Genomic DNA, 27504 nt, shown 5'->3' on the forward strand with positions numbered 1-27504 from the left:
TGAAAACCAAGGTCTTCTGTACTAACAGTATCATTTCTACTTTTCCCCTTCCCAACATTTCATCAATCTCTTCAAACTCACCAAGTGTCCACTAATGTATTTTTTTTTTTCAAACTCACACCAACTAAGATACCATAGCATCCCTTTTTTTCCCCAATGTTTAATTTTTTAAGATTGATTATTTTTTTCCTCTTTTTTTATTTCATAGCTTTTTCTCAATGTTCCTCATTTTTACACATCAAATTCCCATCTCATTCAATTAATCAATATTCCAAATTTCCCATGTAAATATTGAGATAGGCCTACCACTATTGGACATGCATATTTGAGATTTTATCTGTTTTTCTGAATTTTGAATTTCATTTTTAATGCTCCCACATCCATTTTCACTAGGACAGTTCTCTTATTCTCACTCCTTAGTTCAATTTCACCGTCTGACTCAATGTCTTTTTTAGTCTACCTTTCCCTACTTTTCCCTTTCCGTTCCGCTGCTCTTTCTTATGTACACAATCCTGTCATTTTGCTGTTTATTAACAGATCTTCTGTAATTCGTTTATCAAACCATCACTGCATACGGTGAATATTGAATCTTGTCACCTTGATTGCTTCTGACCAGGGACTCCAGATGAAAATTAGCTTCTAGCTATTTCTAGTACAACACATTTGTTGTGCAATGAAATGAACATTAAATAAAATACCGGCAAATCGTCTTTAAACGCAGTAAAAAGAATTCTGAAACATGTCAGACGTGTTAAAGAAAATGTTGATCATTTGAATTGGCTCACGTTGGAGAAAGAGAGAGAGAGAGAGAGAGAGAGAGAGAGAGAGAGAGAGAGAGAGAGAGAGAGAGAGAGAGAGAGAGAGAGAGAGAGAGAGAGAGAGAGAGAGAGAGAGAGAGAGAGAGAGAGAGAGAGAGAGAGAGAGAGAGAGAGAGAGAGAGAGAGAGAGCATTTCAGTAGTAATGTGAGGCTGCCGCTGAAATGAGCAGCTAAATAAATAGATAGATAAATAGAAGTGGGGACATGAATTATACAGTCTCCTGTACAGTAGGTGGCGGTATGCACCTGACAGATGCTTGCAATGCCTTCAACAATCGAAAGAACAAGAAGAACTAAACGCAGTACCATGCATCCCGTGATGCACCGCGCGAAACTGGAACCGCATTCTCGGTTTAAAGAATTTGAATACACGTGTGATAGTTAGCAGCGACTTCTTGTAGGTGTCCAGGTTAAATCATTATGCCAGAAAAAGCACGTTTACGTGCGTTTTTACAGTTGTCTGTTGCGAGGAAAAGATGGCTGTGAACGCATCCCAACACGATCTGATCGTGCTCATTTTTCGCTATTTGAAGGAGAATGGCTTCCACTCGGCTGCGGAGGAACTCCTGAGGCACAGCCCACAGGTACATAGCAAAATGAAAGGGGCATGCAACGGAGAGTTGTTTGCCCATCTCCGTTTGTGTGGAAATGCGCGTGGATTATAGACTACCAACAGTTTTTACTCTTTACGGTGGTGGGAAGTAACTAACGAAGTACTGTACATCACTTTACATGTATTCTTCGTTACAATATTCTCCAGGTGTCTGTACTTGACCTGAGTATTTATTCTCACTCAGTATTTCTATCCATAACCCCGAGAGCAGATCATCAGACAGTAGGGCACACTTTGCGTCTTCAACTTCTTTAAATGAGGAAAATCGTTTACAACTCCCGACTGGCTGCGATAAATTGTAGTTTAAAAAAAAAAAGGTGCATAGTGGGATTCGAATCGTGACCCAGTACTTTCGGGGCTACAGCTCTAACCACTATTCCACGACCTTGAACACATCCACTTCATAACAACTATGACCTATAATTCTCTGCCTAATCCAGAGCAGTGCTTCTCAATTTTTCCCTCCCCCAACTCTCCACCGCAACTAAATAGTATAATTTGTCTATAAAAGATGTTGTGAGTACCCCTCTTCAGATGAGTAAACACTCCATCTGCATTCTTGACAACCAGAGCACAACTGCCACCTACTGTAGTGGATGTGCAATTACATTTGATTTTAGTACAGCAAAAAATAAATATGTTACCTCAATTTGTGTTCTGTCGTCATCTGTGGAGATTGAAAAAGCACCCTTTAACTTGAACATTTGCAAAGATAAGAGCCACAAACAAACTAACTGTGACTCATTTGCAGGAATTTGTGGTGGGTGCTACAGGTATAGCTGCATCATTAGTGGAAATCTACAATTTCTGGTTGAAGTGAGTTTATTGTGAAAATCAAACACATTCATTATTCTATTTGCAAATGCTTTGAATATGAAGTGTGTGTGTTGTGCTTTCAGGCACTCAGAGAACAAGTACTCCAGTTTCAATGCAAGAGGACCAACTCAAATTAAAGGTATGATTAAGCAACATATGCAAAACAGTGTTTGCAATAACATGTTCTAGGTGCCCCTGCAAATCTAACCACGCTATTCTTTATTGTGTTCGTTTAGTAAGAATTAAGCTGATGAATCCACCCGTTTTCATCCATTTTTTTATGGGGCCTTTGATGTCAGTTTAAATTGACAGTAGGAGGGGCAATGCTGGATAAAATCGCAGCACCCTAGAGATGAATGAAAAAGGGGGGTTTGATCATGCTTGTTCCTCACAATATTAATCAGAATACTGCATTTAGGCAGGTAGGGGCGACTTTGAACATCGCAAAGAAACTTTTTGACTCGAGTTCACCTTTAAAGGGAACAGGGACGGTAACAGTGTTTAAACTGCGAGCATAAATTTCACTCAATTACATTTTGTAGCCTAACAAATTGTCATTACTGACATTTTGAGATCTGTCTTTGTTTCTCCTCATCGTCCTGAAACACTTTTCACTTTAATGTATCCTGTAACACAAATTACTTGAGTAATGTGAGGTCTCAGTCTGAACATTAGATGCACATGAGTACATAGACAAGAGACAAAGAAGAACGTAGAATTTGTTGGATATACAAATAGGAATGCTGATTGCCATGTTTCCGTTATTATCCATTACCTTAACATCTCTACATGGCATTGGCGGTATTGGCGTTGTAGTATGACATTTTTTGGGGGGGTATGAGGACACACATACAGTACAGTCTACGTAATGATAAAGATGCTAATTCGTTTTGTGTATTTTTGTATTAATGCATTCTTATTCTTTTGGATCCTGACCATCTAGCCGCTTCCAAGCACAAACCTGCAAAGAAACCGCAAAAACAGAAGGTGGGTTTTCACTTAACTGCTTACTAAAGTACTATACAAGAATGTGTGGGATTTGTATTTTCAGTCGGTTATACCAAAAGAGGAGAAAAAAGATGAAACTACAAAAAGTGTCACACCAGCAAAGACGTTGAAGAAGCAAGGAAATGCCGTGACTGCCGGTGATGGCGATTCTGACTCTGACAGCAGTTTGGACATTGACAAATGGATGAAAATGGTGGCACAAATGTCAGGTAGGTGTGTATGGGTGTGCTTACATGTATGTACTTTATTTATAAGAGACTACCGTACATTTTTGGGTGTGGGGTGTGACCCACTTCATTCTGTCATGTTGATACCAATCAAAAACACAGAAAATGCCCAAGAAAGGGTAAAGGTGTGTTTGTGTGCGTGCTGTGCGTGTGTTTAAGATATAGTTTCCTTGTCCACAGAGGTCGACGTAGCCAAGATGGATACCATCAATGCTTTAGACTCATCTCCGGCCAAACCTGTAAAAAAGAGAGTCAGGAAAAGTCGGGCAAAGCCTAAAAATGACATGCCTATTAAGGAGTCCGCTGAAAAATGTGACGTCTCAGAGAAAGCAGTGACGGAGGAACAAGCAAAGTCAGGTCCCCCCGAAAAGTCTACTCCGGCTACCTTGAATGGCACACAACATCTGACATCAGATGAAGGGACAACTACATCGTCATCTCAAGAGGCAAAAAAGAAGGAAAAGAAAAAAGCTAAAACTCCCGTTAAAGAAAATGCTGACACTCCAGTGGTCCAACAAAAAAAGAAGAAGAAAAAGGATAGTTCTGAAAGCGAAATGGGAGAGAGCACAAAAGAAAACAGCAGCAAGGAACCGGTGGGCGATATACCAAACTGCAGTACTGAATCCCAAAATGAGCATTTAGCAGTGAACACAAATGTGACTGCTGAAGAAGTCAAAAAAAAAGAAAAGAAGGCCAAGAAAAAGGAGAAGGCTCCCGATGGTCAAATATCTGAGAGTCTTACAAAAGACAAGAAATCCAAGAAAAAGAAGCGAGATGCTGATCAAGAGAGAATCTCTGAGCCAGTAGCTGATGAGAAGGAAGCCCGGAAGGAGAGGACAGTTGACAGTGTACAGGTTGGCGAGGAAGTGCCTCAACGGGAAACTCCAGGCCAGGTGGACGACAAAGAAGAATCGAGGAGGGACGTGGAGACGGAACATTGCATGGTCACTCCCAACGCAGATGTGAGGGAGAAGAAAGCAAAGACGAAAAAGAGAGAGAGTCATCCGGCAGAGGGAACTCCTCAGCGGGTCAATGACGGAACAAAAAGGAAGAGGAAAAAAGACCAAGCTAATCCTGGTGAGGAGCAAATAGTTGAAGATAAAAACATGAGCGTTAATGTAGACGAGATCGCCGAGCCAAATACAGATGTTAAAAAGAGAGGGAAAAGAAAACTGGGCTTAATTGACACTGTTCCTGTATTCACCCTGGAGACACCAAGTCCTCCATCACAGAAAAAGAAAAGTAAGTCACACTAAATAGACAATCTTCCGGTTGCTGAGTGCAGTATGAAAAGGCCTTTAAAGCACTGCAATGTTTTTGTCACTTTCTTTCTGCAGAAAAAAGTCAAGTCGTCTCAGCAACGCCGACCACCGCATGAACACAGCCATGATGTGAGAAGCACAAGGTGGTTTCATAATATCATCCATCCAGACTTCTATAGTGAAGTCATTGGACTGTGAAAGTATTTTATTGCCTTTTTTTTTCTTTTACTTTTTTAAGCAGAAGAAAATTCTTTGCTTCCTTTCTGATGAACTGGAGGATGAGTCTTTTGTCATAAAGACAAGAATATTTCTTTCCTTTTTTAAATGATTTGTATCCCTTTTCTTGTTATTTTAATATGGTCACCTACTAAGCACTGGCGTGCACAGGCAGACGCTTAGTCGTGCTGGCACCCTTGCCCCTCTGCCCTCTGTCAAGAAAGTGCCCTTTGGAAAGTTTTTTTTATTTTTTATAAACAGTTAATTGAGGACAGATTATTTTAGAAAAGCTACAGGATTAAACTCGTGGGGGGGGGAGCCTGATGTGATGTGATTAACTGTCGTTTGTGTCTTTGTATTATGCCAACAGCCACAGGCAAAATCAATCCAATACGTCGTTGGTGGTCGATCCATTTGCATTGTGGAAATATCAGAAATGCCTGGATGTTGGGAATTGTCAATTGCCTGTGAAAAATACCCTTTTGCTTCTTGTAATGACAACAATCAGTCGATCTTATTCATTCTCATGCCATTGGTCTATTTATTTACTAATTGTAGCATAATGCCTAGAAATGAGAGGCTGAAAAGGGAAAAAGAAAAGGAGCTATATAGCAAGCGGCCGAGGGAAGCATCTCGCTGCTCTCTTGGATGAAACCAGACACATGAAGATGAAACTTAACTAGTGATTAGCACCTTTTAAAGCTCTTTTAATATTGTTTTGATCCTTAAGGTAACTTTTATTGAAAACACTTAAAAGCTATTTACATTTTATTTTTAAGTAGTATGTACTAAATCAGCAGGCATGAAGCTATTATTAGCTAAATTATTAGCTATTATTTTGTACACACCGTAACTGTAAGTTATTTCTATGCTACAAGTCTTGCCTTATTTTTGCCCTAAAATTGGCTGTTATTGAAACTAGATGTGCGGTATTATTATATGTGTGTGTAATGTTTACACATCCGGACATTTCTGATACTTCCCCAATGCAAAGAAATGCAAATGCTTCCATCGTACGGTGAAAACAAACGGCTGATTGTAATGCTTTTGCATATGACTATCATACAAGCAACACCGATTGTCATAGTAGTCAAACGACATTTCATCATATTTTGAAATCAAAATAATCCTCAAAAATCCAATTTTAACGATCCAAAGTCCAGTGCTTTTCAATGAGCGTATAGATTTCGTTCACCAAATTGACCACCATCTTGACTTGTGACATCATCTCGGAATTGTCAATAATGTCTGTGCACGCCACGTATGCTATTGTGCCCATTTTTGGTTGTGGTAGATTCATAAAAGATTGTTCAAGTTGCTCCCCAAATTCAAGCAAAGGCTCAGATGTCGGTATTTTTCATTCAGGCACAGAACGTAAAAACATAATACTAATGCGATTTCCTACTCGACAGTAATTATGATTGCATCATGAAATTACCAATGGACGAATGTTTTTACATTACTAAACTGTTTTTATGTACGCAAGCACATCAACACTGCATACTTTAGTGTTTTGTTCCGCATGTTGTACAATATAGTTTTATAACAAATTAAAGTAAAAAAAATAATAATAATGCTTGTCCGTTCGAAAATTGTTGTGAGTCTGGCTGTGTTTAGAATCGATCGTGTGTCACAAAAGGTTCAGGCAGGACTGGTGTTACAAAATAATTTCTTTATGATATTTTATGTGCCCTCGCTTGCCACTTGCTGTCTTCTGAAAAGGACATCACAGTGCTTAAAAGGGCTCAGCTTGCGAATGTCACATGACCAAACCCAGAAAACAGGTGATCCGTGATAGTAGTTACCTCAGCCCTTTGGCATTGAGATGTCATTTCGGCCGTTTATACTTAATTTTCTCAATGTATCCCACAACACATGTTGCAAAGTTGTCAACACCTCATGATCATTTGAAAAGCAATTTAGCCCCTGATGTACTGTATTGATCTCCCGTTCCACGCGAGGTGGCGGTAATGCAACAAATAGCTAGCTGTCAATCGCCAGTAAATTCCAACAGAAGAAGAATTCATTCTGTTTTCATTTGTTTTGGTCTCAAGGCGTCAACTCTATGCCAACCTGCATTATCAATTTAATTTTACGCTATCTCAAAATTAAGATAATGTGGAGGTTAAATAGAGTTCCCCATAAAGCTGGCCGAGCAGCCTACAGCCTGGAGGAGTTTCGGGTAAAGAGACGAGAGCAGGAAAAAGGTACGAACTCGCTTTTTTGTTTTGTTGTTTTTAATTTGCGGCATTTAAGGAATCATTCATATAAAGTCAGGCGTATTTATTAGACGAGTTCATCTTGTTTTCAGTCTGATTAAAATGGCTTATGTTGCTGTTTTTGTTTTTTTGCAACTGTGTCTAGATATGGTCAACTTATGCCTTATGTGTCATCAAAATCCTTGCATTCCCTGGCAACACCATTTAGTAAGAACATGAATGCTTTTGACTAACACCATCAGATAGGTGTCACGTATGTTTGTCATTGGCAAAAGCTGCTATCTGTTGGGTGAGATGTGATTTGTGGTGCTGTACGTAGCCCTACGGCAGGCCCGCAGAGACAGACAACTTGTGAGCAAGAGACTCTTGGTGAATGAAGATGAGGGACAGCAAGAAGTCACCATGGACACATGTTCATATGAAAAGGTGATTGACAGCTACTGCATATAATCAGATCAATTACATCGAAATGAAAAAGTAGAAAACAAGTCTTCTGTGTGCAGGATGTTGTCCGTTTATTCCACAAACTTCAACACAGTGGTCCAGAGAGGGAAGCCCACCTTAAAACCTTGAGTAAATCTCTCCGTGACCCGTCAGCTCAACTTGTCTTCATCAAGTATGTCCCCCTCTTCCTTTTTTTTTTTTTCTGTAAGTGACCAATGGAGAAAGATTAGATTTTCATTGTGCATCACTCTGTCTAGGCAAGAGAACAGTATCCACATGCTGGTCGGCCTCCTCACTGGCCCCAACACTTTGTTCCGCCTGCAGTCTGTCCGCTGTCTGCACGAGTTGTCTCACTCTCCCCACCCCAGCGTTGCTGCAGCCTGTCTGCCTGCCACGCCCTACCTCCTCACCTATCTGTCTGGACAAAGCACCAGGTTCACTGTCAGTAACCTTTCTCCCCACGCCCAATTGCATAAGACTGAACCATTCATCTTCATTTTTTTGCGTATTCAAACAGGTGCTTTGTCTCTACACGCTTGGGAATTTGTGTCCTGACAGTGACGTCAGAGAGAAACTTCTGGCTCAGGGAGTGATACCGGCACTTGCCAGCTGTATAGAGGTACAACTTGGTCAGAAATACTGTAAATGAACACCATAAAATTGGCCTTAAAGGGAAGTCAACATGCAGCCCCACGAGCCTAAACAGTATTCAGATTAGTGTTGCGTTTGTTGAATAAATTAATAAAGCAACAAAATCCAAACATTTGTATCCATGTCAGAAGGCAGCCATTTTGTCACTTGACGTCGACTGAAAATGACATCTCAGTTGCACAGGTAATGACCAATCACGGCTCAGCTTCAATAAACAGGTGAATTGTGATTGGTTGCTACCTGTGCTGTCATTTTAAGTCACCGGCAAGTGACAAAATGGCCGCCCCCTGACATGGATAAAAATAGGTGGATTTTGATGCTTAACTTATTTTCCACAGAGGCAGTATTAATCATAATACTGTATTTGGATGAGTGTGGGCACATACAACATATTATTGTAAATAAATGGGTTAACTTCTCCTTTTAAAATTGAATATTTTATAACACTTGTCCAGAACCAGAAGCATAACATGGCAGTGGTGGAAGCTGTCGGTTTCACCCTTTCACAGCTTCTCCAAACCAAAGATGCAGCAGAGAAAATAATCCCGTAAGCACCTCACCTACCACTTACTGTACATCCTTGGTGATTACACAAGATGGTGATGGCTCTCTCACATTTTGCAGGTTGCTTTTGGCCTCTAGTTTACCTTCACACCTTTTAGCAGTCCTGACACCAGACCAGAATTTTTCTGTGGGTCCTGCCATTGAATGTGCATGGTGTCTGCACTACCTCACGTCCAGGTAAGCGCTGTCGTCTTATCTAAGCATGTATGCCAATCAACTCTTATTTGTTAATTTGTAGAGATATATATTTTTTAATAAAGTCATGACTTTACTTATTTTCCGCTAAAGCGGCAAGGATAACGGAGCTCTGTTGGCTTGCGGGGCTCTGCTGCGGTGCAGTTCTTTGTTAGTGTCACTGGGTGGTGCTGTTGCTCAAGGAAACAAAGAAGAGGGACTTGAGTTGGTGAGTTAATTTTTACACATCAGTGTTTCCCAAACATTAAATATTTTCATTTGGAAAATATCTACACACAACACCCAACTCAAATGTCACAAAAAGTTGGTCTACAACTCAAATAAGTACTCTGACATCTCATAGAAGAGTATTTGTTGTGCCTTAGTAGGTCGCTGGCATTGATAGATAAGATACATTATTTATTATATATAAATAATGATCGAACTAGTGAAGTGTAGAATAAAAAAAAATCTGTTTTTCCCTCCTCAGCTTCTCTGTCCTCTGCTGAGGTGCGTAGGGAACCTCCTGTCTTCCTGCACGCCAGATGTGGCGGACGCTTGTTTGAGTGATGTTGGGCTTGTGGTCGCTCTGTGCGCTCTGCTTCAGGCTTACGTCAAGACTCGACCCTCTTTGGCCAGAGAGATTTCCTGGGTCCTCAACAATCTCACAGGTGGATCTCTATTTGACACAAATATTATTTAAACACAAAGTAAAACAGTTCACATGACAGTGTATTACTTGATGAATAGCGGATGGGTTTTGACATATAAAGTATAATATTTAAATCCCATTTGTTTTAGCTCAATCCAATCTATTCTGTTCGGCCTTGATGACTTTTGACTTGGTCCCGAGTTTGATCCAGCTTCTCCCATTCTCTCAAGGCATCAACACTATGGTCCGTACAAGAACTTAAGTTCAATTATTTTAACATCGCAACTACTTGTATCTTAATGATGTTGGGCGCCATCTCGCTGGCATCCCATATTCAGATCCTGAGAGTTTTGGCAAATGTGGCCCACAAGAAAAAGGAGTTCTGCATCCAGTTGGCTGAGATCGGATTGCTGTCTTCCCTCTTCGCCACACTTAAGATGGCAGAGCGAGAGGTGGTGACCTTGAGTCTTGACATCCTTTTCATGCTCTTAACTAGTGGTTCTCAAGTAAGTCAAACACTCGATCGTGATCCACTTGCATCAAATTGTCTTCATCTTCCAACACCTGATATTCTTCCTCAGGTGGTTGAGGACTTTGTGAAGGGAGGTGGCATTTCACTTCTTGAAACTTTACAATACTACAGCGAAGGAGATGTGAGGCGAAGAGCAGCGTACCTCCTGGAGAGCCATCTTCTGTCTTCCTCATCGCAGTGCACTGTAAATATCCCCCGATGTTGTTCATCAAATCTCTAATAACAGGGAATTTATCATTAAAGCTGTGTTGTGTTGCAGGTCAGCTGCAACTCACCTTCCTGACAGCAAGTCACATATGGGTAATTTAACTCATTCACTGCCATTGACGGCTATAGACGTCAAAAATTCATTTGAACTATTTCTATTAGTTTTTTTCACTTTTGTTAACAAGAGTATGAAAATCTAGGGGGGGGGGAATTATTGTTAATTTAGAACAGATATAAAATGTGTGATTATTCGTGAGTTAACTAGTTAAGTTATGCAATTAATTACAATTAAAAATTTTAATCGTCTGACGCCCCTAATTTGTAATAATCTTATCCTATTTTTTTATCGCGTCAGGCGATCAAAATTTTTAATTTTAATTACTCGCATGACTTCAATAGTTAAGTCATAATTAATTAATTTTTTTATATATCTTTTCAATATGTACAATAAAAAAATATATAGGTTTTTATGTTCTTGTTAACAAAAGTGGGGGAAAAAATTTAAACTAATAGAAATATTTCAAATTAATTTTTGACATCTATAGCCGTCAATGGCAGTGAATGAGTTAACATTAAATAGGCTACAAACGTATCCAAGCCATCTGAGAAAGGAAAAATACTCATCACATTTTTGTAAAGGCCGACACATAATAGTTTTTAAATGTCTATTTATGTTTGGTTCCCTCTGTTGTTCATAAATGTAATTTAAAATAATGCACAGGTCAAAGACAAAAAAAAAAGACCATACAAAGTCAAAATGCATTATATAATGTATGTAACCTCTTTTTAATGATAGCAACTTTATCAGTGGTGATGAAACAAGCTTTGTTTTTTAAATAATGAACTCTTTTTGCTGCTTATTGTGAAATAAACCAGTTGCTACGAGTGTAACCTCTGAATGAAATCTTCTCAATTATTGACTACAGTCTGCCATTCCTAAAACAACAATGTACTATTTTCTATACTGAAAAGCAAAAACGAGTTATAAAGCAAGATAGACGCAATGACAACTGTCTGTAAATACGAGCTACCTTGGGAAAGTTTTAAGTACCACTGAATGTCACACCCACCTAAGTGGGAGGAAATTAATTCTCTGCATTTGACTCATCGCCTGAGGGAGCGGTGAGCAGCAGCAGGGGCCGCGCTCGGGAATCATTTCCCATCACCCAAACCCCAACCCTTAATGCTGAGTGTCAAGCAGGGAGGCAAATGGGTCCCATTTTTATAGTCTTTGGTATGACCCGGCCAGTGATTGAACCCACAACCTCCCAGTCTCAGGGCAGACACTCTACCACAAGGCCACTGAGCTGGGAAAGATGACAAAATTATATTGTGAGCACTTATTGCAGGTGTATATCTCAAGCAGAGGATTGTAGTGGTATACGAGTATATAAACTTTTGCATTTTAGTGTCTCATTTAAGTTAGGATGATGCCGATCACGTGTGACATGATATTGGATGAGAAACAAACAAAACCCAATAGGGCGTGGGCAATTAATTACTATAATTAAGGGCCATATGAGAAAATGAAAATTCATCTGAGATCTCAGTTTTGTTTGCCAACTATATTGCATTTTTGTATAGCACTGATGTTTTAATTGCAAAGACCCCACTGAAGGCCCTCTTAATCTGTGAACATCTTGTGATCGTCAATGTGATCCTGCCTCATTTGACAGTAGTTTGACTTTTCTGTCACAAGACAGCATCACGACAGTATTAATGTAAAGTACATGGGAAGTTTGGGAAATATCCATTTTATTAACTTGTTTTATGTCGTGCAATAGTTATTACCAATTGATCGTTTATATTTTTCATATTAACTTTCAGCGCTTTATGCACAAAGCAAATTAGGTGTACTTGTGAAATACAAGCTACGTAGCAAAACATTTCTTCAAAGCTAATGCAAATGGAATTCTAAAACCACAATATTTAAAATTAAATAAAAGGCAGAATTCAATATATTTTGATAGTTGGAAATTTTCCCAGCAGCTTCCATTATTTCAGTTAATTGGACAGCCATAACACTCATGACTTAAAAAAAAAAAAAACAATACATAGAACTGATGATATGTCAAAAATAATAATAATAAACAAACATTTGGTCATTTAATTTATTTCTTTAAGAAGGCAAACAGCAGTTCCAGGTGATAAGACAATCTCCCCACTCGATGATGTCCACCCATCATTTCAGGTGGTAAATTTTTGGTCCAAGTGTATCGTCGCTTGAAGTGAGCTCATTTAATAGACGTAGTTTGTGGTGTGCAGGGACTGCGTGGCGGCCTGATTGGTCGAACCTGTGGCCTTGTACTGTCCTTTAGCAGCCAGGCCGTTGATCTGAGGAGAGAGTTAATCATCAGCTAGGTTACCTGCGCGCATTACGGAACAAACAGCTTCTGGCAAATCATTTACTAGTCATAATAACGTTGGGTAATGCAAGATAAGAGTGGATTAATACTCATCGTCGTCGCTGTGGCTTACCATGGCCCTTTTGCAGAACACTTCCTGTGCAGCGGCTTTGTTGGCAGTTTTGCCCTGCCAGGCTGCAAGAGTGGACGCTTGCAGCGCACGGCCGTACGAGAAGGTGAGCTTCCAGGGGCGAATGAGCGGCACCTGGTTGATGGCATTCAGGTTGAGCGAGGCCTCTTCCTCACTCTGACCCCCAGACAGGAAGCAGATGCCTACAAGTAATTGCACCAAAAATGATTAACAACAAATGTATCTTCAAACTATCTACACCGGTGACATATAGTGACAGGCAGACAAATGATATAATACACTTCCACCAAATGCCCACTTTGTGATATTTTGGAGGAAAACATCTTAAAACGCTCACCTGGCACAGCGGCCGGCACAGTGCGCCTCAGAGCCGTCACGGTGGCCATGGCGACCTCTTGAGGGGTAAACTTCTTGGCGCAGGAGTGTCCGGCGGTGACCATGTTGGGCTTCAGCAGCGTTCCCTCCAGGTAAACGTGGTGCTCAGACAGAGCCTTGTACACAGCAGCCAGAACCTGAAGAGACGCATACTTTTTAATATTCTATTTTGGGTAGAAAGATTTGTTCATTTAAAAAGTTTTGAACAGATGGCGTACCCACCTTTTCTGTGACATACTGGCATCGCTGCAGGTCATGGTCTCCATCGGGAAGGATCTCTGGCTCCACGATGGGCACCAGTCCATTCTGATAAAAAGATATCAATGAGTTTTTTGTATTACCTCCTCCAGGGATGTTTAGGAAATCTAAATAATGTACTAGTCTAAACACAATTTAGGCAGATGCAGGAATCTCGGAGACGCCTGATCCATATTAGCATTGTTCAAATTCTTCCCAAGTGTCGAGTGAGTAATGCCAACCTGTTGACAGATGCTGGCATATCTGGCCAGTACGTTGGCATTCTCGGCAATGGCAAGAGGTGTGGGGCAGCTATCTGAGATCTTGAGCACACACCTCCACTTGGCAAAGTCGCAGCCGTCCTTCTTGTACTGGGCACAGCGCTCCGACAGGCCGTCGATGCCTGCGGAGAAACGGCACAATGAGCATCGGCAGCTGAAGAAGACGTTTTGTGGTGAAAGAAGCAAATCTTTTTTTCTTTTTCTTTTTTTACCTTGTGTTGTTGTCTCTCCGTCTGTTCCATTCAGACCAGCTGTGCCTTTGTCCACCTGAGGGAGGAAGCTGCCATTAGCTTTCAAAATAAGGCAGATGGGTTACAGAAATTTGTCTAGGTCCAGATCACAGACTGCTACTGTTGGATCCTACACTTATTTATTATTGCACCCCACACTGACTATACTGTATGTACCATTTCTAGGGCTAAATAGATACAGGCAAGCAGCAGTGTTACATCAGATTTTTTTTCTCTCTCTTTTCGGGATGTAGTTTTAGTGAATAAATTGTAAAATCAATGTGTATGAATATAAATCAAAATGTTTAAAATCAGACTTACTTCTGATTCACTATTTGCCATTAAACTGGACATGATTGGCTTTAATTTTAATAAAGCGATTGAAAGTGCAGCTGTGCACGTACATGACCACCTGCTGGGGTATTACAATACGTTCCAACTTGGAGGCTATATTAAATTAGCTAACATCAGGTGAGAAATTATCCCAAAATGTGGACACTCTCACTTTTACGAACTTTCCTCGATCATGGCTCGCAATCATCTGTTACAACTTACAGGCCAAGCCTGGCCCTTTAAAGAGTAGTATTATGGGGATAGAGTTGTGCAGTGCCGCACAATGGCACAGGGGGGCGGTGTTGGTCCAGGGAGTGAATGAGAGCGGTGGAGCTTGCTCTGAGTGCACTGAACGTTGGTGGAAAAGCAACGAAAAGAGAACATGGCTGTTCCGTCTCTGTACCACGGCTAAGAGTTCACTGAAAAGTGGAAGAGGATTTAACACATTTCGATTTATTTCTACACGGGCTGATATGTGCAGTGACAGTGGAAAAATGATCCCAGAGGCTGAGATTTTGCTTCAACCTTAGTTTGTGATCAAATTATTTCATTTATTCCATTAATTGTTGCAACCGCAGTTGATGCGCCATTACGGTCTTCCCATATAAAAATTGTATACGTGTATATTTGCACCCCTAAATGTACAAAGATTTGTGAGAGCTCTGCCCACTAACCTTGATGCCCACAACAATGCCCCTTTCTTTAATGACTTGGGGGAAGGGCTTTCCACTGTTTGACTTCTGGTAGAGCGTCTCGTGAAACAGGATGACCCCTCCTATGGAGTCAGGAACGGGGTCAGCTGATGTGAAGAGGAGGTCGCGGAAGTAGCGACGGTTTTCCTCATTGTTCTCCACGTTGATCTTCTGGAGACGCTTTCCCATGGTGCCTTGAAGGCGAAAAAAGAAAAACAGTGTTTCACTTACAATTTTTTTTTTTTTTTTAATGACTCTTGCCCTTATGTGAACTGACCAGTTGACTCATCTGCCGCTAGGATTCCCTTCCCCGGGGCCACAATCCTTTGGGCAATTTCCGAGAGCTCCTTCTTTTGCTCCGGAGAAAGGGATGGAAATTGCCGAGCCATCCTGGAGAGGGAGAAACAGGTTATTTAGGAAGTAAGCAAGTATGAGGAAGATGTTGTTTTTCTCTGCCTCCATTATGTCACCTCTGTCAATGTTTGGCTTTGTTCAACCTCCACTGTTTTTTTTTCTCCCTAATGTGCAACCAGTGGTGGGAAGTAACGAAGTACAAATATCTTGATACTGTTCTTCAGGCTTTAAGTAAAAGGAGTTAAATCAGTACGCAAGTACAAGAATGAGTATTTTTGCCATCCTTGTGTTGCAACCAAAGTTCATAGTCCACTTGGACGATCAGATAAGATTAAGATGCCACGTTTGGAATTTAGAAGGAAAAAAAAGCATTTGCTGCAGACTACAACGTGCAGGAGTTTCTTTGATAAAGTCACAGGATTGGAATTTTTTATTCATGCTGACGCGTCAGGACTTGCTCAAATGTTCAGTATAAGTAAGCAAAGCAATCTCCACAGGATTCAGCTTGCACAAGCACACAACTTGTCGAGCAAGTTTTGGAAACTAAATGGCAGCAAAAAATGTTCGACTTACTTCCATAAAACGCCCACCCCACGTTCATGTCCACCCCACTCGATGGACAAATAATGAGGGAAAAAAAAAAGTGGAAAACTTACTTGACAGTAAGACCGATGTGGCGTGGAGTCACACTGAATGCGGGGGTCGAAGGGAACGGCCAAAGGTCTTATTTAAGCAAGAGGAGGAGGCGCTCCAGATGTGATGTGGCGGGGCGTGCGTCACCCCGGAAATACAATTGGCCCAAAGCGGATAGAGATGGGCGGAGTTAAAAGGCATCAATGGTGCTCCTTTGTGGACTTTGGGGGTAGTCCAGGCAAGAGTTAAAACAATCAAAGGGAACATAGAACATAATGTGTCAACCGAGCAATAAATTTCGAATTTGTAATGTCGCTATACAGGTTTCTGTGCTTGTGTAGATGTGAAGATGCAGGCAATTGCGCTGTGGATTCATTGTGATTGTGGCTATTATGTCTGCTATGCTCATAAATTGAACATTATATTTCTGTTCATATTAAAAGCACAGCCATTTATTTTTATTATTCTAAAATGTATTAATTTTCTAAAAGGTGGTGGTGGGTGGAGGGTTATATTCATTTATTCCAGTCAGTTTTTTTTTTCTTGTCCAATTACATTTCAACTTCTATGTGCTGTCTATCTAATATGCCCATGGCCTTTACAATCACAAGTGCTGATCAATGTATTGTAACTTGAACTATTTTAGCAACTGGACTGTTTTATTTAAACAATCGGTTTTCAAATTCCTCCTGAGTCCTCACAGGGCGGTAGCGATGACCTTCAATGACACCAGCATTTTTCTGTCCTCTGACTGGTTGGTCTGCTCAAAACTTACAAATAACTACTACTACTTGAATATTTTGGTCCAGGAAGTGCATAATATGCATCATCGTATATGTCATTTCTAATTCAGTCTTGAACTGACAGTTAATGGAAGTTGTTTTGAGATGAAAGCTTTGCATCTGCCATGCGTCACTGCCCACCAAACACGTCCTGCACAAGCTGTTGACACTGGAAAACCAGTTTTTACACAACATGGACTCTGAACTGTGCACTATACCCTTCAGTATTGCTGATCACTGTTCAGTAAGGGTCCATGAATCGCTTTTATACAAGCACCAAGGTGAAAAGGGCAGATCATTGTTTGACTCAAGAGACAGAGGAAGACAAAGAAAATTATCATCATATCTCTAATCTTATGGCATGTTGACTCTGTGGATGTAGTATAACTTTTGTCAGTGGTTTTACAAGTCTTATTTTTATGACATTTTTGCTATTTGTGCCAGGGCTGATACTCAGCACTCATCCCAATATTTATAAAGGGATGTCGGCACAACGTGTTTCTATTATTTGAAGATAGCCTGCGATCTTAAAATAGATAGAGCAATAGCGCAGTACCACAGTGATTCTCAACCACTATGGTTAGTGTGCTATGAGAGATCAATAGGTTTCACTCAACTGCTCATAAAATCATTATTTATTTGCCAGTTGTCACTAATATTGTGTTCCTTTATCCAAAACAGCAACTTATAGTGACAGGCAGAACAAATAAATACTCTTCTATTGCCACCACAAATCATTATTATTTCAGTATGTGTAATTGTTTCTAACATTTTTGAATGGTGGTGGTTTTTGTAATGTAAAAACACTGGACTCCGGGGTTATGGAGAAATAAACAATGTGAAGTTCCCATTTTGAACAATAACCTTTACTATGTTAATCGCTCCGTGGCACTAGATGGCGCACTTGCAAGTGCATATTGATAGTTCGCTGCAGCTTCCGTTTCCGCAGTAAGAAGCCGCAGTATCAACATTTGCGAGTTTGATTTCACATTTTTATTAAGCTCCTTCGTCAAAAAGTGGTAAGACATTTTTACGACCGACTCGGATCAGTTGAACATGATGCCGACAATTTAATGTTAAAAAATCCCCCCCCAAAAAACGTTACTTTTACTCGGCATTTCTGTGCTTCTATTAGCATGTGGCTAAAATTAGCACCATAGTAGCCTGATGCTAATGTGGCATTTAGATACAGAATGAACTTTTTGATTTATTTCTATTTGTATCGTTAAGTTTTGTTTGGTTCTACATAATGACGCCCGCCAGCCACCTTCGAACATATGTTTATTGCCTAGTAGCTGAAGAACCATTACCACTACGTGTCTTGTTGTTACAGGTGTCTCAGGATGTCTGGGCAGAAGCGTCCTGCAGACCCAAGCGGCCCTTCGTCAACTTCTGGTGTGCACCCAGAGAAGCGGAGAGAGGACGGAGGTCCCGGTGTCAGTGCTGCAGCTGCTGGTGGGAGCACAGCGGTGGAGACGGTCATCAAACTGGGAGGGGTTTCTAACTCGGTCAGATTGTGTATTTTCTCTTTCTTCGTTGTAAATATTTTCAAGGACAGTATATTTGTGTTTATTAGTAATGTTTTATCATTTGTGTTTCAGGAAGAACAAGATATCAAAGCTCTCCAGGCTAAGAACCGGAAGCTGGGAGAATCTTTAGATCAAAGACAGGTGTGTTTTGTGAAATCAGAGTTTGTGGCAGAGTTCGGAAACACTCTATCCACTGTTTAAGTTCACAATTTCGTGTATGCCCTTAATGTATCCTACAACGCGCCTTCAAAAGTAGTGAACAACCGATGGTCCCAAGAAAAGCAATTTAGCCCCTGGTGCATCAATATTTATCATTATAGGTGAATAAGCTGACATTGATACAACACATTGTAATTATGAGATGCGATTACATAATTAATGGCCCTTAGTAGTGTTCTTAAACTTTATTTCATATGAGTGAATTACATAGTTCACAATGTAAAAATCCCTTTGTGGTGATTAGGGCATTAGTAGATGATTATGTACACAGTTTGTTTTGTTTTTTGTTTTGAACTATAAATTATATTTTTGGATTTGCAGGGGATTGAAGATGAATTGCGAGAGCGAATCGAGAGACTAGAGACCCGCCAGGCCACGGATGATGCAAGCTTGCTTATCCTCAATAGATACTGGAACCAGGTGAACACTTGGTGATATATGCTCAGCGTCAAGAAACATAGCCCACTTGCACACCATAAAATATGTCAACAAAATGTCAAGGTGTCATTGTCCTTTGCTTTCAGCTTGATGAAAATATTAAGCTGTTCATCAGACTGTATGACCAATCGCCAAGCGAACCAGAGAAGTCTCCTACGGGGGAGGGAAGGAACCTGAAGCCAGAAACCCCTGAACCGGATGGAGACTCCAATCAGGAGAGGGCCAAAGACAGAGGTAATGGAAAGGAAATGTAGAGTGGATGGTAATGAAAGTGCTTTTATAAAAACAGTGTGTGTTTGACTAAAGGCTGTTGTCCATGGGAAATTAAAATGTGGATTTTGGGAAATTACATCTCCATCAGACATGTTCAGTAGCCATATAGTTATTACGGAAATATTTGACACTGAATACATAGACCCCCCCCCCCCCTGAATTTTAACTGTGTTGATTTTATGAACCTCGAGTTTGAAATTTGCATTTAAATTTAATTAAATTGGAAAATATCATGATACGCTCTATTGTTGCCACACAGGCCACCAGGGCGAGACGTCCAACTCTTTCCTGGCCACCCTGGCCAGCAGCACCAGTGAGGAGATGGAAGCAGAGCTGCAGGAGAGGGTGCAGTCCAGCCATATGCAGGCCACTCGTATTGTGGAGATCTACAAGTGTCTAAAGAGCACCGCAGACCAGCTGAAAGCAAATATGGACTCTGGAGTTGGTGAGTTACAGAAAGATACATTGGATAATAATGAATGAACCTGAGTAGATTAAAGGAACGCACCACTAATAACTCATTCCAGTATTCGATTAGGCGTTGTGTTATGAAGAATAAAAATGCAAATATCTCTGGTATCTTATTCATAAAAAGTACTATAAAATCATAATCGCTCAACATAAATTGACACATTTTTTTCAAGGGAGAGTTGAAATGAACCATTTCACAGAATATCTGGTTAGTTTTTTGTAAGTCTTGTATTCCTTTAATGACCTCATGTTTTAGTGACCTGCTAGAGCGCTTTACATTCAATGTCAGTCACACTTGGCGACTGTTATTTTTCAGCTGTGAGTTTGTGCCACGTCGCCGCCAAATTAAATACTCTGCTGACCAGTGAAAATGAGCGTCTTCAACAACTGTCAGAGAACCTCAAGCAGAAACACAGTCACATGACCAGTGAGGTAGGCATCATATGGTCGTATAAATGTATTCTTTGAGACAAAAAGAGAAATTAAGGCCACACTAGTGGTTGTGACAATTTTACAAAGATACAAAAAAAAAAAAATCTGTTTCCTTTTTTTTGTCTCTCCCTTTCTTTGCCACAAGGAGCCGAGTGGCTTCTTCGTATAAAGTGACTTTTTGTCCTGCGCAGAAATATTATTTCACAGCCCTCATTCATATCAGCTCCTCTCTTCCTCATCTGTCCAGTCCCGACCTCTTGGCCGCGCAGCAAACAAGGCAGACCAGCGTGTCAGCGAGCTGCAGGTCTCGAGCGAAGAGCTTCAGTGGGATATGGAGAAGATCCGTCGGCGAGAAAACCGCCTGAATGCTCACATGAGTGAGATACTAGAGAGGGTAAGGCACATTTTTGGGGGCAATACAATCTGTTTACTGTTACAAATCACTGTTAACTCTCATGCACCCTAGGTGAACAGCAAAGGTTATAAAGTGTGTGGGGAGGCCAGTAGTGTATGTGGAACCATCACTATCAACAAAAGAAAGGTAGGAATGTCATAGTAGGTTGTAATATAATATTTTCGTTAGTGTGGTAGTCTTTTGTGACAATGCTCTCCTGCAGTTTGAGGAAATGAACAGTGAACTGGAGGAAAACCAGGAACTGGCAGATAATCGCCTCATTGAGCTCCAGAAGCTCCAGCAGGACCTGCAGAATGTGCTGCAGGAGAACAACAACACAAAGGTGTGTCTCATGTGCCGTGTTTATACTTGTAGAAAGCTTCACCACATTATGTTGCACCTCATTTGATAAAATCTTGCCTTCTGAATGTGGACTCTTCCCACTCAGGCTGAGCTGCTGAGTCGAGCAGAGGGCATGGTGAAGGATACCTCCGAGTACCGCTGTCTGCAGTCGCAATTTTCCGTGCTCTACAACGAGTCTCTGATCCTCAAGGCCCAGTTAGACGAGACGCGCGCCCGTCTCAACACAACTAGGACGGCGCGCCTCCGACAACTGGAGCACATGGAGGTGAGCTCATTGAGCGCGTGCATCCGTACAAAGCGAGAGCCGCCTCGCTCACGCCGTTATTATATACAGAACGACGAGGTGACTCTGCAGAGGAAGGTTCGTACTGAAGTGTTTCAGCTGGAAGATACCCTCGCTCAAGTCAGGAAGGAGTACGAGATGCTACGCATTGAATTTGAACAGACTCTTGCCGCCAACGAACAGGCAGGTGAGTATTCGAAGGTTTTGGAACCCCAAACTTGACTTTCCTCAGCAGTATTTGCAAAGAGATGTAAAGTGCACTTTGCTTGTTTCTCGCCACTTCCGTCAGGCCCAATCAACAGAGAGATGCGGCACCTGATCAGCACCCTGCAAACTCATAACCAGCAGATGAAGGGCGAAGTTGTGAAATACAAGCTGAGACTGAGAGAGACACAAGCGGAACTCAACCAGGTGTTGCAAAAAGGAACTCATTGTGGAGAATTGGATGTCTTATGAATCGGAATGTTGCACAACGAGGTGCTGAAATAAAGTATTTCGTGTTGTCTTTGTAGATTCGGATTTCAAAGGGGAGCGCCATCTTGCAAACTCAGTCGAGCACCGAGATGGACGTGAAGGAGGAGACGATGACGTCCCCTACGACAGCAGCTGTTGCAGGGGAGTCGGTGGCCAAGACGGAACCTCCAGACAACGAATCTTCTACGCCAAACAGCACTGGTAACTAGGGATAGTGTCGATTATTTGTCAAAATGCCAAATATCGGCATCTGCCTTTTTACTTATCTGAAGGCCGGTAAAGCTGGTATCTCACTGAGCGGTGAATGCTTGCGAACGTAACGAATTAATGGTTTTCAGCAGGATTTATAAGATGTTCAAAGACAGTTCTTACTTGTCGCAAAGACATTTTGAACATATTCAGACAATTTTTCACTGTCTGCGAAGATCTTTTGAAACCTTTTACGAACCCTGACGAAAACTCAAAACTTGCTACATTCGCAAACTTTTCATTTATGGATTTATTTAAATTTCCACTTAATAAAAAAATTATGCTGACAATAGAAACTCCCTACACTTTGTATTACTAAAAATAATAATAATAATAAAAAGTTAAACCAAGAAATTATGTTGACATTTTGTAAAACTTTATTTACAGTAGAAAACTGTAGAGAACTATTTACATGCTTAGTTTTTTATTTAGCTTAACACATGCTGATGACCCGGGAAACTCCCTGCAATTTTTGTTATTTTTAATTAGACAAAGCTGTCTATTTTATATGTTGAAAATGGAAAAAAATAAAATAAAAATTAATATTTTTACTTTTACTGCAAATAAATATCGGCTTGAAATATCGTTTGTCGGTCTCCTTGACTACTAATAATATCGGCCAAGAAAACAAACAAACATATTGGTCTATCCCTAGTTAACTGTTACCTAGTAAACTCTCAATGTTGGACCAATGTTGTGCACAGTAGAATTGGGTCAAATACAATCCTTAGTCAGATTCTCAAAAAAAATTGTAAGGATGGGTGAGTGTAATGGTGCCGATAGCGGTACACTCTTGTGGCCGTTTTACAAACATTTTGGTCAATTTCCGAACTGCGCATTTCCTTTGTGTTCAGAATGTCAATTGTGTGATTATCTTTTTCTTAAGTTATCCCGGCGAAAACCGAGCCAGGAGTTGAAGCGGAAGTAACAGTCAAGGAGGAGGAGAAAGAGGAGAAGAAAGAGAAGGAGGAAAAGAAAGACAAAGAAATCATTAAGAAAGAGGAGAAAGACCGGGAGAGGGAGAGGCCAACTCGCAGTAGCGCGACCAGCGGTGGGATAAAGGACGAGAAGGAGAAACTGGGGAGCGGCAACCAACCCGAAGAGTCATCCGGGGAACGTCTTTCAGCTGGAGGGCCCAAGAGGAAAGAGATTGAGCAGTTGAAGATAGTCAGAGTAGAGCTCAAGTGAGTTACATTTTTGTCACATGATTTGGTTACACCCCCCCCCCCCCCCATTCCCTGTCAATCAAGTGATGTGCTGTGGTAATATCACTTTATATATTGACCATACAGGAAAGCTCAGGAGTCCCAGAGGGAGATGAAGCTGCTTTTAGACATGTATCGATCAGCACCAAAGGAGCAGAGGGACAAAGTCCAGCTGATGGCAGCGGAGAAGAAAGCCAAGTCAGAGGTGACCAACCCTGCACAAACAATCACACGGTGGCCATCATGAAGTTCATCAATGGCGGGGAGGTGTTATGTGGTACTTTGTTGCCGATTCCAGTCGGAGGAGCTGCGTCAGCGATTGAGGGAGCTGGAGGAGCGCGAGAGGAGGGAGGGCAAAAAAATGGCTGACGAGGAGGCGCTAAGAAAGATTCGCTCTGTGGAGGAGCAGATCGACATCCTCAACAAAAAGCTGTCTACAGCAAAACAGGTGTGTGAGCACGCCAGGTTTGGCAGCTGCACCTTTTAATATGACACCCGTGTCTTCCATCTCGCCAACACCCTCACCGCTCCGTTTGCAGGAGGAGGACGCGTTGCTGAGCGAGATGGACGTGACCGGACAGGCCTTCGAGGACATGCAGGAGCAGAACATTCGGCTGATGCAGCAGCTGCGGGAGAAGGACGACGCCAACTTCAAGCTGATGAGCGAGCGCATCAAGTCCAACCAGATCCACAAGCTACTGAAAGAGGAGAAGGAGGAACTGTCAGATCAACTGCTCACTTTAAAAACACAGGTGAATTTCCACTGTGACTCTGGAATAATACAAGCCTGTTCATAAATAAGTAAATATTATTTGTGGCCAATTGTTAGGTGGATGCCCAGCTGCAGGTGGTGAGGAAGCTTGAGGAGAAGGAGCGCCTCCTGCAGGGCACCATCAGCACTGCTGAGAGAGAGTTAACACTAAGGACGCAAGCGCTGGACATGAACAAACGCAAGGTAGTAAATAAACAACCAGAATCGGTTACAATCATAGTCGTATGGTGTTGTTGTTTTTTTTAAATAAAATAGATCGATATACAGTATTGTTATGTATCTTTGTAGCTAGTGGCATTGAACTGCAGTGTTCAATATAAATGAGTACTGTAGCTCCCTGGGCATGATTTTCACATTTCTCATGATCATTAGACCAACTAGTGGTTACATTTTTGTAAATGTGATGATTTTTTTTTTTTTTGCTTTACTTTTTTATTTATTACAAACAAAATTTCAGTTGCAGGTGTATTTTTGTTAGTATACAATCCCATAGAAGAATGATTCTCAACCATTTGTCCACTTAGTTCTTCCAAAAGATGCTCACAGAAAATAATGTATCTGAAAATATATTCTGAAATGAAACTCAAGAGTTTTCTAACAATGGTAATTAATTTGCGTTTACTTATTTAACTTGAACGCTGCTTTTATTGTGCACTAAACCTTGCACAAGCCGTCATCTTGAGAATTATGTTGCAAAACAACTCAAAGGGGAGTTAGTGGTTAAAATACGTCCCTGAAAGTTCAGTAGGTGAAATTGTCGCCCTACAGGCTCAAGAGTCAACGTTGTTGTCAGAAGAGGTGCGAATTCAGCTGGAGCAGGTTCAACAGAGGCTCATCGTGGTCCGAGAGGAGGTCGTAGAGAATAGCATCTCCAGGGAGAAGGAGTCGTTTAACTCCCGGCGAGCACAGGTAGCGCACACGTTGACACGAGGCATCTGTTCCAGATTGTCACTCTTCAAGAGGCAATAAACGCAAGCCTCTCTTCCACACTGGCCTTCTAAGATGGTATTTTCCTGGATGACTGTTCGGTGTATGGTACCTGATGCTGGATGGGAGAGATTGGAAACAAAACTTTGTTTCTTTTATTTTTTTTTACAGACAGGCTTGTTTAGCACTTTGATTGGTTTATATTGATGGTAGGGCTGGACGATGTGGTTTGATTTTTTTTACACAAAAATCTTTTTTTTTTTGTTTTGTTTTGTTTTGCTTTTCCCCCCCCCACTCCCCCTTTCTAATCTCTTAAACCAGGTGGCGGCCATTTTGCCATTTGCTTTCGACTGAAAATGACATGATAGTTGCTCAAGGCTCAGGTGACATCCAATCACGGCTCAGCTTCAGAAAACAGGTGCGACGTGATTGGTCGTTTCCTGGGCCCTGAGCAACTGATTTTCAAGTGGCAAAATGGCTGCCCCATGGGATGAATAAAATTGGTTGTATTTAGCTGCTTAACTAATATTCTAAAAACATAATATTAATCAGAATGTCGTATTTAGACTAGTTGGTAAAGAAATGTTTTCACTTGACTTTCTCTTTAAATAATTAATATTGACAGTTATGACAATTTTTTTTTTTTTGTAATCACTTAATTTTTTTTTTAATTTTTTTTGCTTAAATCAGCCAACCTTTCTTTTATCTACAGGTAATCCTGAACCAGCACAATCATTTGTTCACAGATTTGGACAAAATCAATCTTGAATTTAGAAAACAAGCAGCAAGTTTAACGCATGTCTCTACATTGTTGTGATTGTTGTTTCAGGAGGACATCTCTAAATTGAGAAGAAAAATTGAGAAGGCCAAGAAACCGGCTGAGAAAATTAGCAACGGAGATGAAATCCTAAATGAAGAAATTAGTGAGTATAAGGTGAGTTGAAAAATATCTGCCAGTTAAATGATTCGGCAATTTGTTGGGGCAGGATCTTTTTCAGTTTAGTCTACTGCTCTCACTCAATACACAGTCATATCGCCTGCTGTCCTAGATATTCCTGTCCACTCATTAAGTCCATTCATCTGAGGATAAAACATCTCCCCGTCTCACGCTCCCCTCCAGGCTCGCCTAACGTGTCCCTGTTGCAACTCGCGGGTGAAGGACGCCGTCCTGACAAAGTGCTTCCACGTCTTCTGCTTCGAGTGCGTCAAGACGCGCTACGACACACGTCAGAGGAAATGCCCCAAGTGCAACGCCGCGTTCGGAGCCAACGACTTCCATCGCATTTACATCGGCTAGGCCAGGCCTGCAAGTCCACTCTTAATGGGAGGCGGGACGAGGACGGGCAGCATAGTGCAGATGGTGCCGGGAGCGAGGCTGGCCACAGCGCCTTCTCTCCTCTTTTGTGGTCAAAGTGGCTCCAGAGTACAGTACGTGTGCAGCTACAAACTGAACTCAAGGCCTTACTATTGAGCGCTCTGTCGTTCCGTTTTTACTGACTGAAGGTGTGTGTGTGTGTGTATAGCACACACACTTACACAGAAAAAGACTAGTAACATTCCTATGGTTCCTCACGTTGAAGTTAATGTTGTGTAATGTTTGTACGTACACGTTGTTGCTGTTCCCCCTTTTTTTTTTTTTAGAAAACTGCTGAAACTGTACTGAAATTTTCTCTAGTGACTAAGTGCTGTCGCTGGTTATTAAACTGAGAGTTGAACCTTTCTTTCTGTGAAATGCTTTACAAGGAAACTGTTATAATCACTATTGTGGCTAAGATTACAAACATTGATGCCAACTAAGCACTTCTGTTATTGGATTTCACAATATAGTAATTATTTCTCCCGAAATCACCTGGCAATAAATTTAGCTACTTTTGAAATTTGAGTGTAAACGTTTTGAAACTTTAGAAAAGTGACTATGTTATTAGAGGGCAAATACTTTTTATCACTGTGGCTAGGATATTGCGTCGCCATCTTATGTTCTCCCCCCCCACTCACACAAACATGCACACAGACAATCATGATCTATCAGGCGGGGAAGCGAACCCACGCCAAACTGCATCGAACGCAACTGACGGTTCCATTCCGCCACCTGGAGCCCGCGTCGCCATATGTGGTCCAAGGATGACAAAGTCGCTGACGTCACGTACGTCAGTAGCCTTATTACCGTGCATTCAAGAGCTAACCTTGCTCTGCAAGATGAATTCTCGCGGTATTTGTGAGTTAACAAACTCCGAGAGAACTCCCTCGAGTGAATCACAATATCAGTCTGGCTCTAGCCAGGTTATTCAAGAGCAGCTATCGGCTAAAAAAAATAATTAAAAAAAAATCTTCAACTCACTCACTCACCTACTGCTTGATTTGAATCAATACTTGGCAGTCGGTTTACTATTTCATCTAATGGTCTTTTGGGCTTTCACTTTTGATGACATCACAAGTGCTAAACCACGAGGCTCTTGCTCTGTTGCTTTCACGGTCCACTCATAATAATAATTGAAACATGCAAGTGAAGAGAAACTTTAAATTTGCTTTACTACAACTATTTACAAAGAACGCTGCACTATGGCAGCAATATTTATGAATTAAATGCGTTGCGTTTGTAAAGAAAACGGGAGGTTAGCAAACAAATCTGAACTTTAAAAACATTTTAATTATTTTTTCC

The 27504-nt window shown here is 41.1% G+C and overlaps 4 protein-coding genes across 7 annotated transcripts; 3 read left to right on the plus strand and 1 right to left on the minus strand.

Annotated features, from left to right (window-relative positions):
• The first annotated feature begins 1098 nt into the window (after window positions 1–1098).
• LOC147168537 (uncharacterized) lies at window positions 1099–6982 on the plus strand. Its single transcript, XM_086084203.1, has 7 exons — window positions 1099–1402; window positions 2183–2247; window positions 2331–2386; window positions 3191–3234; window positions 3299–3464; window positions 3663–4724; window positions 4820–6982. Exons 1-7 carry the CDS (start codon window positions 1295–1297, stop codon window positions 4858–4860), a joined length of 1542 nt encoding a protein of 513 aa, XP_085940329.1. The 5' UTR covers window positions 1099–1294; the 3' UTR covers window positions 4861–6982.
• Window positions 6983–6985: 3 nt separating this feature from the next.
• Window positions 6986–11288, plus strand: tmco6 (transmembrane and coiled-coil domains 6). 3 transcript variants are annotated; one of them, XM_086084202.1, is made up of 13 exons: window positions 6986–7167; window positions 7325–7386; window positions 7499–7605; window positions 7683–7795; window positions 7881–8064; window positions 8141–8242; window positions 8730–8821; window positions 8899–9015; window positions 9127–9241; window positions 9503–9683; window positions 9814–9908; window positions 10003–10170; window positions 10246–11288. In XM_086084202.1, the coding sequence occupies exons 2-13, from the start codon at window positions 7338–7340 to the stop codon at window positions 10414–10416; spliced, it is 1494 nt and encodes a 497-aa protein (XP_085940328.1). In that variant the 5' UTR covers window positions 6986–7167; window positions 7325–7337; the 3' UTR covers window positions 10417–11288. The 3 variants fall into 3 exon arrangements, with proteins under 3 accessions (XP_085940328.1, XP_085940327.1, XP_085940325.1); XM_086084201.1 differs by lacking the exon at window positions 7325–7386 and having other exon boundaries at window positions 7023–7167; window positions 10246–10380; window positions 10456–11288; XM_086084199.1 differs by lacking the exon at window positions 7325–7386 and having other exon boundaries at window positions 7023–7167.
• Window positions 11289–12500: 1212 nt separating this feature from the next.
• Window positions 12501–16194, minus strand: LOC147168539 (fructose-bisphosphate aldolase B-like). Its single transcript, XM_086084204.1, has 9 exons — window positions 16058–16194; window positions 15325–15437; window positions 15030–15241; window positions 14005–14059; window positions 13754–13914; window positions 13497–13580; window positions 13237–13411; window positions 12882–13081; window positions 12501–12737 (listed from the first exon to the last, which is right to left on the minus strand). Exons 2-9 carry the CDS (start codon window positions 15434–15436, stop codon window positions 12642–12644), a joined length of 1095 nt encoding a protein of 364 aa, XP_085940330.1. The 5' UTR covers window position 15437; window positions 16058–16194; the 3' UTR covers window positions 12501–12641.
• A 1551-nt stretch (window positions 16195–17745) lies between these two features.
• On the plus strand, window positions 17746–26690 carry rnf20 (ring finger protein 20, E3 ubiquitin protein ligase). 2 transcript variants are annotated; one of them, XM_086085676.1, is made up of 22 exons: window positions 17746–17835; window positions 18150–18324; window positions 18418–18486; window positions 18886–18984; window positions 19089–19236; window positions 19535–19720; window positions 20063–20178; window positions 20426–20572; window positions 20645–20719; window positions 20796–20915; window positions 21021–21200; window positions 21270–21405; window positions 21475–21629; window positions 21731–21893; window positions 22828–23125; window positions 23234–23351; window positions 23445–23594; window positions 23686–23898; window positions 23976–24101; window positions 24687–24827; window positions 25675–25779; window positions 25966–26690. In XM_086085676.1, the coding sequence occupies exons 2-22, from the start codon at window positions 18160–18162 to the stop codon at window positions 26140–26142; spliced, it is 3087 nt and encodes a 1028-aa protein (XP_085941802.1). In that variant the 5' UTR covers window positions 17746–17835; window positions 18150–18159; the 3' UTR covers window positions 26143–26690. The 2 variants fall into 2 exon arrangements, with proteins under 2 accessions (XP_085941802.1, XP_085941803.1); XM_086085677.1 differs by having other exon boundaries at window positions 21508–21629.
• Window positions 26691–27504: the final 814 nt, after the last annotated feature.

This window comes from Leptonotus elevatus, chromosome 9 (assembly GCF_054856555.1).
Source record: "Leptonotus elevatus isolate MCC_2025b chromosome 9, RoL_Lele_1.0, whole genome shotgun sequence".
NCBI lineage: Eukaryota > Metazoa > Chordata > Actinopteri > Syngnathiformes > Syngnathidae > Leptonotus > Leptonotus elevatus.